General features: G+C 47.3%; 1 protein-coding gene across 1 annotated transcript in view; it reads left to right on the forward strand.

The window, feature by feature from the left end:
* The window catches only part of nphp4 (nephronophthisis 4), a gene marked incomplete at both ends in the record, with an annotated part of 904,050 nt that overhangs the window by 749,715 nt on the left and 135,457 nt on the right, over positions 1 to 18,878 (forward strand). The window contains one exon of the mRNA XM_084333446.1: positions 14,890 to 15,021. Within this exon, the coding sequence (XP_084189572.1) occupies positions 14,890 to 15,021 (132 nt within the window). The remainder of the gene's footprint in view (positions 1 to 14,889; positions 15,022 to 18,878) is intronic.

The raw sequence follows: 18,878 nt of genomic DNA on the forward strand, positions 1-18,878 counted from the left end.
TAGTTTCCCCAAAGTACCTGGTCCACTTGTGTGAGGGGATCTCAGTCTGCTTCCAAGTTATATTTCGTATGGCATCGCTCCCGCTCTGAGCCTTACGAGATACCCTATATCGCCTGTGATACCTAATGTATCTCCCACGAACAAAAACACATGCACCCCACCTGTATGGGGCCCCGCCCCTTATGGTGGCACCACCCATATAATCATGACTCTGGTCATGACACACCCTTCCTCTATTTTCGTCCCAGCGCACTGGATGCTTGCACCATGCGAGCTAGCGGAATGTAAAAGATTAAGGAAGATTAATAATGTTGGAAGCTTACCGGAGGTTGCTGGCCCCTGGCATCTTCGACGCATGTTTTCGGCGACACGACGGGCCTGTGATGTTCCTCGTTTGATGACTGCACATCGAGGTTCAGCTGTACAAGGCTGGCTGTCGGGCCAGCTTGTACTCAGGTAGGCCCTGTGTCTTCAGGCATGGGTATTAGTGTTAGTAATGCTGGTTTGTGTTGTTAACACAACCTTGTTGTGTGTTGGCGCCAGGGGCAAGATGGTTTGGTGAACGTTCTCTGCAGGGAACGGTTTCCAAGCTGTCTTGGGCGTGCTGCTAAAACATCTAAAGCTATGCTAACATGCTATCGCTACTGCCGCATGCTATCACTACTGCTAATTGCTATGCTGTTTTAATGTCTCCGCCGTGAGATGTTGTCACTCTCCCGCCTCTTGCCCGGTTCATCAATGAAGGTCAGTCGGTAGCTGTTGTGGGGTTTTGAGTTCTATTTACCTTTTTCGGGTAAATGGGTTGACAACGGGGTAGGTCGTGGCTAGGTTCTAGCCAGGTATTACCTTGTGTTCCGGCGGGGTTTGTTGAACGGTGTTCCCATCTGGGTTGGCGTCGGGTAGTGGGGCTATGGGTCCAGCCGACATGGTAAACATGTTGCGTGTCTGTGCACAGGCAATTGTTGTCTTGGGTTCCACATTGCCTGGCGTTAGGCTGCAGTAGTATAAGGGCAGGGCCGCTTGGGAGAAATGTGAGGCCCTGTGCGTTTTTAGACGCGAGGCCCCCCATCTCCTGGGGCGGCCCTGTGTAGGGGGCTATTGTTTCATTTTGTCACTCTGCTATGAGAAGGTCTGTCTTGCTACAGCTTTCTCTCCTCTCAAACCATTCATACTGACGGTCAATCGGTATACTGGGGGAGTAGTGCGGGGGGGGGGCTTTGTTTACCTTTTTTGGTAAATGGGCTAAACTGGGGCTGGTGTTCTGTTGTGAATATTTTGAATGAAGACGGGTCTGGTCCGTCTCCCCTTAAACTTTGTGTGTATGGGTTTGCTCATTCTACAGTTTTTGTGGTTTAGCTCTTTTTATTCATTTAACCTTTTCATGGTCCACACCACAGTGGAGGGTGCTGTTTGCAATCACCACTGGTGCTCCATGTTAACGTCAGTCCTTTGTTTTTGATATATTGAAACAATGCCCCGCCCGGCCGACACCATGGGTCGGCCTGGCGAGATGGTGTCTGGTGGAGGGGCCTTGAGGGCCGGCCGACGTCGACACATCGCGCACGGTGTTGGTAAACCACTCCGTCGAGGATGTTGACGTTATTAGCTTTGACCCAGCCGCAAGCTATAACCGCTCAGGGTTCCCCTCTCCGCAGGGGATTTTGGTCTTCTGCTGGAGCGCGGGCGGTATTGTCCTAGGCCCTACACCGCCTCACACCGCGCAGCCAGAAGAAGAGAGAGCACGGCCTCGTCAGCGGCGATGACGGGGCCCTCGACAGGCGGCCATGTTTCCCCCGCCAGTGGTGCCCTGGTTGGAGAATCGACAGGGTATCGCGAGGCCGACAGTCTTGGCGGCCGAGGGATCGGCCATTTTGGGTGATTTCGGTGTTGGTAAACCACTCCGTCGTCATTTTGCCGCGAGCAGCCCGCTCCCCGTTCAATCCTCTCTCTGGTATCCCCAGAGGCGGGGCTCTGAGCATTCTCCTTTGGCTGCGGGCCGCGAACCTTCATTGAAGCGTATGCGGCCCCATTCTTCGCTTCTCATGGAGACAGGGGCTGACACCCAGTTGATGGCTGAGCCTGGGTCTGTCCGTGAGAATGTTGTGCTGTCAAGCGGCTCCCACACCTTGAACTGTGTTGGTTGAGCCTGGTGTTACGTCTGTCAACTTAAGTGTTGTCAGCAGGGGGGCTCGAAACCTTTTGAGGCACACAGTGCGGGCTTCCCCGGCCTCGCCTTCGCCAGGCCAGGTATCATGTTGGTGCTCCCACTCCTGGAATATTGGCAAGTGGTCGCAGCTCACATGGTTTGGGGTGGTAGTGATATCACTGCAGGGCTACGGTGTGTAGGAACCCATGGGGGCCTTACACCTTGCATGTCCGGCTGCGGAACAACTCCTTCAGCATGTTCTGGAGGGGTGTTCAGTGGGGGGGCTTTTTTGATCGGAAGCCCCCCGTATCAGACAGGCCCTTTTCTGTCGGGGTTCCCCCTTGGGTGCGATTGCCTCGTGGGTGGTGTCAGGGTCAGGTGTTCCGACACGGAACGCGCTCCTCGCACGATTCCAGGGTTGTCTTCGCACAGCGGGGGGGACCGGGCCAACTATCTACAGTTCCTGGCGGACCTGCGCCACGTGACGGCGGGTGCGTTGGGAGTGTCGTCACATATGACTACGGCAGTACCATATGTCGAGGTAGATGGAGAGAATGGTGAGGCGGGGACTTGTGTTTACACAACCCCACCCGTTTTCAGGTTTGGTACAGACCCTGTTGTCGGGGTCTCCAGCAGGGACAGCTCTGGTCGACGAGATCCAATCTCTGTGGACGAAGCAAGCCATCGTCGTGGCGTTCTCCTCCCGGTGTTCTCTGCCCGAGAAGTCGGGAGGGAGGGGTGTAAGACCCAGGCTGGACCTGTCCCATGGGAAGGTTCAGCATTTTTTGGATCGTCTCCTACCTGTTGAACACTGTCAGGTGGGGGTCTGGTTCTCCTCCATAGACCTGTAGGATGCGTATGCGCATCCCCGATCTTCCATCCTAGGGCTTACCTACGCTTCCTTTGCAGGGTTAGCGTATGAGTACCAGAGGCTGCCGTTCGGTTTTCTCTGGCTCCCCGCATCTTCACCAAGTGCGTGGAGGCCGCACTGGGGCCTCTGCGTCATCCGGGGTTACGGAGTGTTCTGCCCTGATGACGTTCTGGTCCTTCGCGGTCAAGGTGGATCGTCAGGTCTCGTACCAGGCAGGTCTCTACCAGCCTGGGGTTGCTGTAGACTGGATGTAGAGTATTCCTCTTCCCAGTCAACGGTTGGAGGGCTATGGGCATCCATCTCGGAGCGTGTTGTCAACACGCTCGGGAGGTTCCGTCCTAGGACGGTTACGGCGCTGTCTCACGTCGCGTTTTCACCGACGCCTCCCTCGCTGGTGATGCGTCGGGCCAACGCAGTAGGGGGCAGCTGGCAAACCATGCTGCCCGGTCTGCGCTACGTTCAATGTGTTGGTGTTGAAAGCGGTCCTTCTGGTCCACAAATGGTGTTGATCAGGACGGACGATACGACGTCAGTGTCGTGTATCGACAGACAGGGAGGAGTACGCTCCCCCTGTCTGCACCAGGCGGCGGGCGGCTGGCTATGGGCGTCGTCCATCTGCGCGGCCTAAGGGCTCCCCACATCCCCGGCAGGGAGAATGTGGGTGCAGGTGTACTGTCGCGGGGCGGCCCTCATCCTGACGGGTGAGGATTGCGTCTGGACATGGCCAGGCAGGTCTGGGACCGATGCCGTGCCGCCAGGGATTCTTCCCCATACATCTGTTAGGTCAGTTGTTGGGACGGGTACGTTGAGGGGTGCAGGTTCTTGATCCTGATGGTGTTACCATCTGGAATGCGCATGCTCCCTCCACTGTCGCGCTTACGGCGTTAAGCCGGTGCAACGCTCCTTGGCTCCGACTTGGGATCTTCAATTGGTCCTCGGTCGGTTGTCCTTGGCCCCGTTTGAGCCGCTCGAGCGGGCGCCGTTGGGACAGCTGTCCTTCAGGACCGCGTTCCTTCTGGCTGTCACTTCCGCTAAACGCGTAGGTGAGCTCTGTGCTCTCTCGGTACGTCCAGAGTGCCTGTCTTTTCGGACCGATTGCGGTGTCACTCTGCGACCTAATCCTGCTTTCGTGCCTGAGAATATCCGGAGTTCTTTCCGCTCCCGGGATATTGTGGTTCAGGCGTTTCGTCCTCCTCCTCACACTGGTGAGTTAGATGCGGGCCTTCACCTGTCATGTCCAGTCCGTGCTTGGGGATTTACCTCAGCCGTACTCAGGATTTCAGGGTTACCGACCAGCTTTTTGTCTGTTACGGTGGGGCTCGTGCTGGTAAGGCACTGTCGGAGCAGCGCCTGTCCCATTGGTTGTGCGAGGGTGTTACCCTCTGCTACACGCTGGCTGGGCAGGATCCCCCTGGGGGCGTCAGGGCGCACTCCACTCGTGGGGTGGCTGCCTCTGCCGCTCTCCTGGGTGGGGCCTCGGTGGAGGACATCTGTGCTGCAGCTTCATGGTCCTCCCCGGGCTCCTTTGTAAGGTTTTACCTCATGGACATGACCGGGGGTTCTGTCTCCCAGGCGGTTCTGGGGTCTGTGGCCTTTCCTGCTTCCCGTCCTTTGGTCGGGTAGCGGGAGTGTATGGGTATGGGCCGCAGTGTGTTGAGTCACACGTGGTTCCGCCTGTACGGTGTGTTCAAGGGGTTCTGGCTCCCTCTTGTTCGCATTCAGGTGGAGTTGACTGCGCCCCCCCTTCGTTAGGAAGGATGGGGTGACAGGGCTCCCCGCACCCCTTGATGTGGGCTTACGGGTCCTCAGGGGGTACATCTGTCGGGTCTCGCACCCGCTCTTCCCCATTATCTCGTAAGGCTCAGAGCGGGAGCGATGCCATACGAAATATAACGATAGGTTATGTAGATAACCTAGTTATATTAGTATAGGCTAAGCTCCCGCTCTGCGCGCCCTGAGTTCCCTCTTGAGGGATCTTTTCCTGGGACGGGTTTTTGGCGAGGAAGGGTGTGTCATGACCAGAGTCATGATTATATGGGTGGTGCCACCATAAGGGGCGGGGCCCCATACAGGTGGGGTGCATGTGTTTTTGTTCGTGGGAGATACATTAGGTATCACAGGCGATATAGGGTATCTCGTAAGGCTCAGAGCGGGAGCTTAGCCTATACTAATATAACTAGGTTATCTACATAACCTATCGTTAACCCTGCCTGGAGGGGTTCTTCTGAAGTGACAACAAATGGACGAAAAACAAGAAAATAGCCCTACATGGTGCATTTAAAGGTTAAGTTCAGAATTGTTGACCCCTAGCCCTATTTCTTACTTACCAATAATGTTGCCAATCGGTAGAGTCCGGTCGTTAGAGAGCACAATCCATGCTGTTCTTCATACTGGATACAGGCTAGTTAGCCACAAAACAAATGCAAAATCAATGAGGCAATTTTCACATCCTGAAATAAACGTTGAAACCTACTTTGGGGACACTATGCATTAGTAGAAATGGCTGTTACTGTGAAACTGGCATATAACCAGAAAGTATTTATTGCTTTGTCATTGTTTGTACGCTATATGCTTTTCTGCCTCCACCTGGCATCCATAGGTGAATTCAATTATTACAGTTTGACAGTACTTAAAAGGGCCTATGAGGGATGGGGTGTAAAGGTACACGTATCCGTACCGAACCGTTCCAGTGTGTACCGTACCGTACCGAATGGCTGTGTATCGTATGAATACAACGGTATGTTAACCACTAACGACCGCCCACCGGGGGCTGTTTTTTTCACAATCTAATATAATTATTATTGTAACTGAGGGGTTACAAAACCCTGACTGTATTAAAGATTGTGATATATTAAACCACTACTAGTTATGTACTTTAATTACTGGCCAAACAGTACATCAAATATTGATGGTGAACACCCACACAAGAATACGGCATTGACACATAAATTATATTGGAGGGTTATTTATTATTATTAAGCAACGTTAGGTTACAGATTGAGAATTAGGCTTGCGCTTGTATGGCGAAGAATATACGTAAAGTCAGTCGAGAGCATAAGTCAATGAGAATAGTAGGAATACTATGATGGGTCTAAGCTGACGCCACCTGTGGTATAGCAATTATATGGGCCACACCGGTACCAACTGGAGACACTGGGTTCCCTCCGGGGTGTAAAGCCGGGAGGGGTAGAGGAATGTTCGGGTACCCAGTCTGAGTCAACGAGGAATAAAGAGGCTCCAGATACAGGAGCCGGTGCTTGTACTCCCTTGATCAGCAGACAAAAGCAATAGTTGTAATCCAAGATGCTCGACAGCATTGACGACAGCTAGCCAGCCCCTTCCACGAGGCGGGCCCGAGTGGTGATCCTCACGAGGTTAAATCCCAAACGACAGTGGAATCAACGGTGCTCTTCTCCGGTAGTCACGGTCCCAAAGCAATATAATCCAACCAGAAATGGTTCTGCAATCGCCGACGCCGATTCTCCTGTGCACTATACTTCACATTAAACTAGGTCGAACTTGACGTTACTTCACTAAACTCTGACACTTTTACTATTCTATTCGCACATGTTCTAAACGCACGGTTGCTCACTTCAATGTACGTTGACTCGTGGTGAACTTGGACATTGAACTACTGCTGTTTACACCTGCGCCGTATTTATACTTAAGTGACAATCTAGTACCAAACCTCAGTTCTTGTCTGGTATCACTACACTGCCTCTGGGCATGTTCTGACATGCCCCAAACTCGCCCACTGCACCTGTCTGAGTGCGAGACTGCCTGGAGCCTGGGGGCACTGTCCAATAGGAGAGCGAATATTACTCTGGTCTGTACGCAGGTAAAGGGATATTCCGTGTATATATATAAATAATATACAAAGTATATCAAACGATACATATATATATTCAGTTTAATCTGGCCCTTCACAACAATTATTATTATAATTATGTTTTACAAGTCGATTATTCATTTCAATATAGAATATTCGTTGTCAGCCCTACAAGTACAATTAGTTACTGCACACTACATCACCCCTGAGTGGAACATGGAAAGCCAAACTTTCCCCCTATGTACCGAAAACCCATACCGAACCTTGACTTCAAAACCGAGGTACCTTGGTTTTTGTGTACCGTTACACTCCTAGGTGGGCATAGATAAAAAAAATTTTATCTAGATTAATCTATCTGCAATCCTGGAGTTAATCTAGATTAAAATGGCTCATTTGGCGGAGCTCCCGTAGCTCACCGCATATCTCGGCGCTATTTCTGCGTCGGGGAAAACCGTGCTCGTCACGGATCTGGGGGACACAAGTTCGATTCCCGGACCCGCCGTCATTTCTCAGAATGTCTTCCCCTGCTCTACATCCCATTTCAACCTGTTTCTGTCGGTCATGCTTGACCAGAAAAGCGATAAACGCTAAAAAATAAAGTTTTAAAATGGCTCATTTGAAGTCTGCCGAAGGCATTCAAAATATGTGTGTTCTACGCAGTGTTGTGCTAGTTACTGAAAAATAGTAACTCAGTTACTTTACTAGTTACCCAAATACGACATGAGGACTTTATGTAAAAGGATAACATTAAATCAAAGACGGCAATGAAGGGCCCACAGAGAGAGAGATAGAGAGAGAGAGAGAGAGAGAGAGAGAGAGAGAGAGTGAGAGCGAGAGTGCTTAGGTTCTAGGTTGAAAATAAGTGCACCCTAGGTTGAATGAATTGATAAACAATTCATGTCGCCGTTGGAACGTTTCATTATAAGCGTCTTGCAAGTTGCAATGTTGGTTAAGATATGAAAATACTTGCCAGTAGTGTAAGGATACATTAGCCATTAGCTATCTTACTTACAGAGACTTGTGGTGGAGGTTCTAGCTGTGTTCAACTTCAAACGAGCCTGCCAGCTTGATTTGAGCCAGGCAGAAAACGGGTCCAGAACGAACGTTTTAATCCACACCACAATATGTAAACAAAGGTTTTAACCATCCACAACAGAATACTGCAGTCCAAATGTATTTCCGATGCTTGATTCTTCTCTCAGACCGACGCAATGTCTTGAACTATTATGTTTATTGGCGACGCAAGTGTAGTAGCAGTGTGTAAATAAACACGCCCACAACGTGTCTAAGCACACATGAGTTCTACGCACACACAGAGTAATTCGACCAGGTATACATCAGCTAATGTAATTGGCTCCCAGACCCAATTTTGAGAATAGATTAACGGCGGCAATTCTTTTATCGCACGATAATAGTCTGCCGTTAACTCAGCCCGGTAAATGCGTTAACGGCCCGGCCTTAATATATATATATTTATATTTATAATATTTAAGTACAGATCCAGCTCTTAAAAATCGCACCTCTACTGCAAGGGCACAGTATCGTTAACGCCTCGTTAACAGCACTGCCAGGTTAATGGGCATGATTACCGCAGAGCTGCATCATAAGTGAACTGGAGAAAAGAATGATTCAGTGGTATTCCCCTATAAATCAAGCATGTCTAATGCCTCATGTCAGCAGATCTCTCCCTCCCTCCCTCAAGCTCTCTCTTTCATTCTCTTCATCTACACACCCATAAACCCAACCGTGCACACAAACTCATACACACATGCAGACAAATATATACACATTACGCAAACAAAATACACTCACACAGACTTACATACACCTACGTGCTTCACGAATTGTGTGTATGCATGTGCACACACACACACACACACACAGGTATGCAATGGTGGAGAAGACAGATTATGGGCCTTCTCCAGGCTTCCTCAGCACCTCCCATCTGCAGCGGAGCGATAAGCCCCGGAAAGAGTGACTGAAGCAGAAAGAGAGATAGAGCACTCCTGCCCAAAAGAGCCTCCTACTGGAGCCAATATCAATGAAATGTACCCGACAGAAGCAGCATGAATTAAGATTGTTGTGCGGCATCGCCCGAGGAGACACATGTACAATATGTCTGACTCATTAAAAGCTGCGGCTGTCTGCACCGTGGCCCCGTGACTTATCGAGCTTCACCCTCGCACCTGAGGTGCGAAGGAATCTGCTTATGCTGAAAGGTTGCTGGCCCCGGAACAGGGAGTCTGGAGAAAACGAATGTCGCTGGCTATTTGGAAACCCCTTGGTGCTCGCTCCCATTTGCTTTTGGGGCAGCGAATCAGCGGTTTGTTGTGGCCTTAACCTTTAGCATGACGAGCGGAAGGAGGTGGGCGGGAGGTGAGCGTTATAATGCAGTACGACGGCAAGTCAATAACTCTGATGGAGTTGAACCCCTCCGGCACTCCCTTCACAATTAGTCTCCTCCGGTTGGACAACTTAAATTGGGCCGCCCCCAAATACCGCAGCCAGGCCTCCTCTTGGAAACCCAGACACCCGACTCTAAGGGCCCTTTCTCACTCACCGTTCGGGGTCGAATCAGACCCGGCTCGCATCAGAAAAGGGTGTGTCTGTCTGAGTGAGAACGCTGTCCCCCGTCCCTGCCCCCCGCTGATTCGTCCCCGGGGGCGCTGAACCTGGGCCGGTGAAATAGGTGGTCTCGGGTGCGCACTAGTGGGAGCAAGGGCCGTGACACACACAACGTCGCATGTGGAGCCTCACAGCTCAGTGGATGAAAACATGAAGCCACGTTACAAAGCACAAAGCGCAACACTTCCCTGGCTCGCATTAGGCCTGGCAATTTTGTTTGCCATTGCTATGTCTATACATTGTTCGAATGCATTTATTTCTATTAGACCAGTGGTGCCAAACTAGTCGGCCGTGGTCGACCAGTAGATCAATGACATGCAATATAATTGCCACGAGCGATGGGATGTTAGCTTCTGAACAGGCTAAGCTAACTAGTGTTAGCCGTTAGCTTAGCGTTAGCCATTGCTGTCTACTATACTTTCTTGTTCGAATGCATTTATTTCTATTAGACCAGTGGTGCCCAACCAGTCGGCCGTGGTCGACCAGTAGATCAATGACATTCAATATAATCGATGCGAGCAATGTTACTAGTAAAAGGCTAAGCTAACTAGCGTTAGCCGTTAGCTTAGCGTTATCGTTAACCCTGCAAAACGCTCAAAAGCGGACTCTACAACAGAGTTCCATTCGTGAGAAAAGGGGGGTGGGTTATATTGACAAGGCTTGACAACAGAGGTTCAAATATAACTTCATATTTATTGGTTATTTGTTTCTTTTATATCAGCATCCAGTCTCCAGTCTCCGTGTTAACACTTCCTGTGTTTACATTTTGAGCGTGACATCATCGACTACGGCAAGCTTACAAGCTCAAAACGCAAACCGTAAACAAAACCCAGAGTGCACCAAGACTGAAGTGTGTACACAAACTAGAGGGGGGGGGGGGGGGGGGGGGGGAGTTCGGCACGGAATGAGGATGGCACGGAGCTGATTCGACCCCGATGTTGAGTGAGAAAGCCCCCTAAGCCTGAATGCCAGCGGGGAGGAATCATCAGCCTCGTCTCACCAATCCCCAACCATGATTAACCTCTTATGCATCAGGCAAAATAATTGGGCTAGTTTTGCATAACACGCCTGGAGATTGCATACCCAAAGTAATTAGCTATTTATTATACTTTATACTTGTAGCACATGCATGAGTCTGGTCTGTTTTGAAAGGACATTCTGAACTTTCTTCCACAGCCGGAAGAATCACTCTGAGTGCTAATGAAATAGAGTTACAGAGGTTTGAACACACTGAAGTTAAAGTTTTGTTTACTCACATTTCTGTTTACTTGTTGCCAGATGCCTGTTTTTGAGTTCCAGCTGAGAGGTAGGAGCTGGAAAATATAACGATTCCATAGCCTGACGTCTTATCTAGTACAGGTCCAAAGTTGATAACAATCCCACAGAGAATTTATTTTACAAAGGTTTTTGTAATGTGTACACGTACAATAATTCAGCATGATTATCCAAAATGGCCATCCGCTGCCATTGATTCCGACGTGCTAGTCAAAACTAGGGATGTTTGATATTGGCTTTTTTACCGATATCCGATTTACCGATATTGTCCAACTCTTAATTTCCGATACCGATATCAACTGATACAGATATATGCGGGGTTTCCCCCCTAAAAAACGGAATAATTTCAGGTAATTAACATTACATATCTCTTCGTCGTGGAATTAACCCAATATTATGCATACTTTTGACAATAAATAAAATAAGAATTTGTTCTTACTTGCTTGCCTGGGTAAATTAAGGTTAAATAAATGTAAAAAAATATATATTTGAAAACTGATACCGATAATTTCCGATATTACATTTTAATGCCAATATCGGTAGGTCGATAATATCGGACATGCCTCAAAACAAAGAACTTGTCCAGCTTCTTCTTTGTCTTTCTTGTTGCAATCAATCCTCACATTGGATACCCTTGGCTCCAGAATTTAATTGGCTACAAAGGTGGTCAAGCATGTGGAGGTGACTGGTTCGTTCAGGACCCGGCCAAACCAGACGTGGTCACTTGTCCGAATGGCTTGTCAAATTATGCTTGTCGGATGTTTGGTCTTGTAACCCAAGACTGGAAGCAATAGGTCTAGTAGGGTGACGATCGAAAGGCGGCAAATTCAACTTTCCAACAAGGTATTGGTTGATCCGCAAAAATGCAGCCCGGAGCCGGCAGACGAGGGAAAAGTGCTGATGTTTAAGAGGTTAGGACGTTAGGGAATTAAATATGAGGTGATAGAGAGAGGCATCTACATCAACCTGGTTTAGCATGAAAACATGTGTTATCCTAACTAGGGCTGTCAGTTTATAGCGTTAATTAGATTAATTAATTACACAGCAAATTATCGCGTTATGGATTTTTTTTTTTTTTTTTATCTCATTCATTCCATACGAATGTAGAATACACATTTACAGACTTTTTTTTAATATGGTCCATTTGCATGTTCTTGGTATCTGATTCTAGGGACATCTATGAATCTCAGGGAATGTATTCCTAGTGTCAGAAATACTGTGGGCTAGATCCACAAAGAATGGATTGCACGGTGCAAGTTGCACCCTTACTTACAATTCATTATGAATTGAAAATGGGGGACCCTGATGTAAACAAGACGAAAGTCTTTCTCTGGTCTGCATCCCATTAACAATTGTCTGTTAATAACATTTTCATTCAATCAATCAATCTGCGCGGTGATTGATTGAATGAAAATTTTATTTTGAGTAAATTGTAATGAACCAAATGAGAATATCAATACATTTTTTTTAATCTTTGACTGTGAATAACACCATGCTCAAATTGACCAGACCTGAAAAATCTAAGCAAATTAATAGATGGAAGATGATTAAACAGAAGGTTTTGTAGATACAGTACTGTACAGTACAATTCTGCCATCCGGACACATGCAATTTGAAATATGATTATAGAATATAGAATATCAGGCATAAAATGGTTATGTGATTAAAATGCGATTAATTAGATTAATTAATTACAAATCCTGTAATTAATTAGATACATTTTTTTAATCGCCTGACAGCACTAATCCTAACCATCATTTCTAGTTATAGCAGATTAATTACTTGTAAGTGAATGATACATCTGTAGTGGAGGTGGCTGGTCAACCCAGTTAATTTGTTTGTTTTGAGGGCGGGTGAAGCGCTGGTTACCAGCCTTATCGCATCCTTGCAGGCTTATTGAGGGAATCTATCAATCATATGAGTATTTGCCCAAAAGAAAAGGAGGCTGCGAGGCTCATAATGAGGCACAGCGAATGGGATGTTAATGGCTTTGTTATCGATCTGAAATGTTTATATCTCAGCAGAAGTAATGTCTTCACAGTAATGGGGTGTGTGTGTGTGTGGGGGGGGGGGGTATAACTCAAATAAATGTGACGTTTATATTTGGATGAATTCAGTGGTTGGGGACAAGTGATGGATGATGAAGGAAACGTGGAGGGGAAAGCAGACACCTCGCCCATTAATCTGCAAAACGCCGCTGTCTGTGCCTGTTTGCATGGCAACGCCGGCTCCCCATTACTCACCGGGCCGCCCGCCTATTGTCAGTGGGTTGATGAAGGAGTTTGCCTCTAGAAGATGTGGAGGGCACTTTTAATTCCCTCTCCTCTTAAAAACTCCCATTGGCTAGTGAAGGGGTGTCTCTTTTTGCCTAATTACCGCACTTTACCGCTTCATGAGGTTCCCCCGAAGCCTCTCAAAAAAGTGGTGAAATTTCAGATGCTGTGATGAAGGCTGTCAATTAGTTATGTTAAGTTGAAACTTTTCGGGGGCCCCTGAAACCTCGAATTATGCCGGAGAATTGCAGCGTGGAGTGCAATGTGCTTTAATGAATTTGTAACCTTTAGCTATAATTACCATTTCAATACATCGTATCAGGAATCTGCCAAGCTTAGCCACAGAAGAACCCACACAAACTCTTTGGCCTCTTTGGAAATACACCGGCACCAATGGCGGTGCATCCAGAAGTTGGTGCCATGGCTGTTTCTACCCACGAGGAATTGCCTTTGCCACACTGCCATTACCTGTGAATAAAGCCTTGTTCAACGATTCTTGGCAAGTCCCCCCCCCCCACTACTACAGTTACCGTAGGGGCTCTGTATTAAATTAATTAATGTTTGCTCTGCACCAGGGAAACCTGGTATCGATCATCATTCACCCCACAGCGTTTACTCCCCCACTTGTGCATGAAAGGGAGAGGAAACAAACCACTTTTCTGCCAGTTAGGAGCAATTGGGAGAATTTCAATGCCAAAGCAAGTCTGTTTGCCAGGAGGCAGTTTTCTTTTCCTAGACAGGAACCTGATGCTCACAGCTACCCATGGAACGGTACAGGGATTCTGGGGAAGTCGGCACCATGGGAGAGACTACGCTGAAGGGCGGCTATCAGATATCTACAAATATATGCAAGACTCACTTCTATGAAGTAAAAATATTTATCGGCAGAGTTCGAGGCAGTTCTCTTTTAATTCAGTTATTTCAAAGAAGTGGATTTTCTTTATATAAAGAAATACTGAAAAAAAGATTTAAAACAAGAACGTTTTCACTTCCCACTGTTAGGAAATACTGTCATTGAGAATGAAGCCATTTGAGTGGCCATTTACCCTTTCAACTGAAAGAAAATAATTGATCCCAGACTTGTTATCAGCCTTGCTTGTGATATGCACTAACAGCCTCAACTAGACAGAAGTGATGGCAGTCTACTAGTCAATCCATTGGCATTGTTATTGAGATATCAGTCCATGTACCACACAGCCAAACCACCCAATCAGCTTGCCTTTGTCTTTGTCCAGGCCTTCATGACCATGTCAGGACATTAATGAAATGCCCTAGGCTTGTCTCCATATACAGACCAAAGGTTTTGACGACAATGGTTTGTCAGGACTGATTTTGGCCATATTTACAGCCAACCAGACCAGGAGTGCTCGGTCCAACTGCACCCTAATATCTTCAGTCACTAAATGACTGAATGATATTCATTGTTGTAGACTGGCCCCTCTGTACAGGTCTAGTGAAAATGTTGCTTTGGACCTCTGGCTTTAATGAGAACTCAAACCAACAATAATCTCATTGACGGTGTTTACGTTTCTCGGTCAAATTTAAGATGGTTAGCTCGCTACATCCAGAGGTGAAGACTGAAGATTGGAAGCCAGATTATTGGGCCCAAAGCCACTGTAGAATCTAGAATGGCTCTGCCATTCCACATCTCCACTCCACATCTCCAGCATAGAGCAAGATGCCAAAGAAATATACTGGTGTAAATAGGACATGTGTTAAAGCCTGAATCTGGAATGTTTTTGACAATACTGATTTTGACCACATTGTGTTTTGTTTATGTTCGTATCATAGACTGTCCTCTACAAACGCCTGGGGACAAGGCTTGTGTTTTGTTTAGGTTCGTATCATAGACTGTCCTCTGCTCCTCCAGGATGTCCAGTGGAGGCCAAGAGGAGTAGAGCAGGAGAGCTGCCACCTCCTCGCTCCCACATCATCACACCTCACCACGGCACCAGCGGCTTCAGGGGAGGCAGCCTGACTACCAACATCCTCTCACGCAATGGTAAGACCCCTGAACACACGTGTGTGTGTGTGTGTGTTCTATTTTTTTTTCTTCACACTTGTGAGGACCAGTTTGTGCTTTGGACATAATTAAAATAAGGATTTCTTGGGGGGAACTGAGGACATTTTGGCTGGTCCTCACAATGAAAATGGGCCGTTTTAAGGCTTAAGGTTACTGTTTGGAAATATAGATAGAAATAGACTCCTTTTTCATCAACGCCATCTTGCATACGTGTTTTGAGTTGAAACCATAGGGTTAGCTCTCTAAACATGACATAGGCATACCACTATGTACTACTACCTATCATGCTAATCTACTACTATGCACTCAGAGAGTAACACTCAAGTTCCACACTATTTAGCGAACAATGGTATTTTGCTTTGGATAAAAGTGTCAGCTAAATTACTAAATGTATGTATATTAGTTAATTTTAGTTACTGATTTAATGAATGTGTTATGGTTTGTAAACAACCCCAACAGCACGACACAGACAGGTAGTTCAGAGTTAGCCAAAACCGAAGGGCGTATTTATTTTCACAAAACAGAAATGTGCAACCACAATGTTAATCCTTTCGAGGGGAATGTCCTTTAGCCAAGATGGGCTCTGCAGCACTGCCCTTCGCAGAGTTGACTCTGCGGCTTTGCAGCTTTATGCTATCCCACTCGCGGGGAAAATAGAAACGGAGAATGTCATTAGTTCCAAAACAGCAGAGTCCAGTAACAAAACAATCAACAAATCTTCAGTGTTTGAGGAAACACACAGGCAGAGTCCAGTAACGAAACAATCAACAATTCTTCAGTGTTTGAGGAAACACACAGGCGTAGTCCAGTAACAAAACAATCAACAATTCTTCAGTGTTTGAGGAAACACACAAAAAACAGACGAAGGCAGTGAGTCCAGGGCAAAAAAAGAGGATATCAATTCATAGAAAAATAGTTTTCCAAAAGACTCACCAGAAGCAAGGTCGAAGTGGGATAACGAGGCATGGGTCCACGGAGACAGAGAGAGAACACAGCAACAACCTCCAAGTGCGCACTGGAGGAACACGAGAGGGAACAGCAGTAGAGTACGTGGTGACAAAACGACCTGACACAGAAATGATCAGCAAACCCAGTATAAGAGTGCTCCCGCCGAGCTGATTGGAAACTCATCTCAGGTGCGTGATGGTAATTGCCGCTGAGAAGCGTGCAGTCCTGGGCCAGCCCTCACAGAATGAGTGAGTTAGTGGCAGGTAGGCTCCTCTTATGTCCACACTCTGCAAGGCTCTGGGTTAGCTGGTCAAATTGAATGGGTCTATTTACCTATTTTCAGCGCTGTGTTCTCAGACACCTTTTACTGTCACACGTCTGTTATTCTCACATTCAAATGTGTCTTCTCTGTGTTTGGTCCTCACTGTTCCAGCATCCCTCTCCTTTCTAGTCTAATAGGACATGTGCATGCAAGCCATCTGATTGGCTTGGAACGTCATATCATTCTAGTGATTGGCCATGAACTGTTTGCTTGCAGACAGTGGATTCTTTCACATGGCAGCTCTTTGCGATGTATATTGAACAAGTTGATATGACAATAACTATAAAGTAAAAGGAACAGTGCAGCCCTCGCAGTGATGATCCCTTCCTCATCTACTTCTTATTCTGTCTGTTGGCTCGAGTTCTCAACCACTCAATTTGCAGCCTAATTGAGCCTGCCTAAGCATCTCTGGTGGCTGGTCGCAACCCTGTGTGTGTGTGTGTGTGCGTGTGTGTGCGTCTGTCTGTCTGTCTGTCTGTCTGTCTGTCTGCCTGCCTGTCTGTCTGTCTGTCTGTCTGTCTGTCTGTCTGTCTGTCTGTCTGTCTGTCTGTCTGTCTGTATGTCTGTCTGCCTGCCTGCCCGCCCACGCGCCCGCCCATCTGTGTGTGTGTGTGTGTGTGTGTGTGTGTGTGTGTGTGTGTGTGTGTGTGTGTGTGTGTGTGTGTGTGTGTGTGTGTGTGTGTGTGTGTGTGTGTGTGTGTGTGTGTGTGTGTGTGTGTGTGTGTGTGTGTGTGTGTGTGTGTGTGTGTGTGTGTGTGTGTGTGTGTGTTTCAAGTTTCAAGTTTCAAGTTTCTTTAATAGTTGTCATACAGAAGTACAGAATACTTTCATACAAAATGCTTTTTACTGTTACGCTCCAGAGACTGTGCTAGACAAGATAGTATCAAATAACATAGTATAGCATGTAATTTAGAAGTAGAAAATGAGGTCACAGTGTTCAGTATAGACATATGTACAATGTTCGATGCAGAATAGACGTAACTGAGTTACCATATAATATACAATACTATGCAGTGTATTAATGTACAGTACTATATAGTGCAAAGCAGAAATGGGATGAGGTACAATTTAGGTACAATTTACAGTAAGGTGTACGAGTTGTAGTGCAATCCTTCATCAATAAATATAAAGTGTGGGGAGTGGGTGCTACAGTGTGTTTGTTTAAAGTGGGTGTGTGCTATAAAGTGTGTGGAGTGGGTGCTACAGTGTGTTTGTTTAAAGTGAGTGTGTGCGTGTGGATGTGTGTGCTATGTGCGTTTGATGGTTGTTGTTGTGTAGTGTTCATTGTTCGTTTAGCAGCCTGATGGCCTGGGGATAGAAGCTTCTTCTGAGTCTTTCTGTGCTCGCCTTGAGACTCCGGTATCGCTTGCCTGACCGCAGCAGTTCAAAGAGGCAGTTGTTCGGGTGACTGGAGTCTTTAATGATTCTCTTAGCCTTGCCCTTGCAACGCTTGTTGTAAATGTTCTGGAGGGTGGGGAGCCCCCCTCCAATTGTGCGTTCGGCTGAACGTGTCACTCTTTGTAGTCTGCTTCGGTCTTGTGCAGTGCTATTCCCAAACCAGGAGGTGATGTTGCCAGTCAAGATGCTCTCTATTGTACATGAGTAGAAGTTCTTAAGGATCTTCTGACTGACTTGGAACTTCCTTAGGCGCCTGAGGAAGTAGAGGCGTTGTCGTGTCTTCTTCACAACACTGTCAATGTGTGTGGTCCATGTCAAGTCCTCGGATATGTAGGCTCCGAGGTACTTAAAGCTGTTGACTCTCTCAACCGGTGCCCCGTCGATGCTGAGGGGGCTGTAGTCCTTGACCCCCGACCTCCTGAAGTCCACAATCATCTCCTTTGTTTTGCTGACGTTCAGGGAGAGGCTGTTTTCCTGGCACCATCCCGCCAGGACCTTGACCTCTTCCAGGTAGGCCCTCTCGTCGTTGGCAGAGATCAGGCCCACCACCACTGTGTCGTCAGCAAATTTGATGATTGTATTGCTACTCCGCTGAGCCACACAGTTGTGTGTGTGTGTGTGTGTGTGTGTGTGTGTGTGTGTGTGTGTGTGTGTGTGTGTGTGTGTGTGTGTGTGTGTGTGTGTGTGTGTGTGTGTGTGTGTGTGTGTGTGTGTGTGTGTGTGTGTGTGTGTGTGTGTGTGGTGTGTGTGTGTGTGTGTGTGTGTGTGTGTGTGTGTGTGTGTGTGTGCGTGCGTGCGAGAGAGAGGTACTGGTAAAGAAGAGGATAATGTGTGTGAATGTGTTTTTGCGCACTCATGTTTATGAGCAAGAGATACCCAGGTACTGGTAGAGGAGAGGAGAACGGAATGTGTCAAAACTCATATAGTGACTACTAGAAACTTTATTTCTGAAAAAACTGACCTTTGGAGAAGGAGAATAAGATTTGACAGTAGCGCTGTGCTGTTTTGTAGAGGCTTTGATCCAGAGCGCCTTAACCATGGCAGTGTGTGTAGTCTACTACTATACTTAACCATGGCAGTGCTTGTAGTCTACTACTATACTTAACCATGGCAGTGGTGTAGTCTACTACTATACTTAACCATGGCAGTGTGTGTAGTCTACTATACT

Source organism: Notolepis coatsorum (genome assembly GCF_963971535.1).
Source record: "Notolepis coatsorum genome assembly, chromosome: 17".
NCBI classification, from domain to species: Eukaryota; Metazoa; Chordata; class Actinopteri; order Aulopiformes; family Paralepididae; genus Notolepis; species Notolepis coatsorum.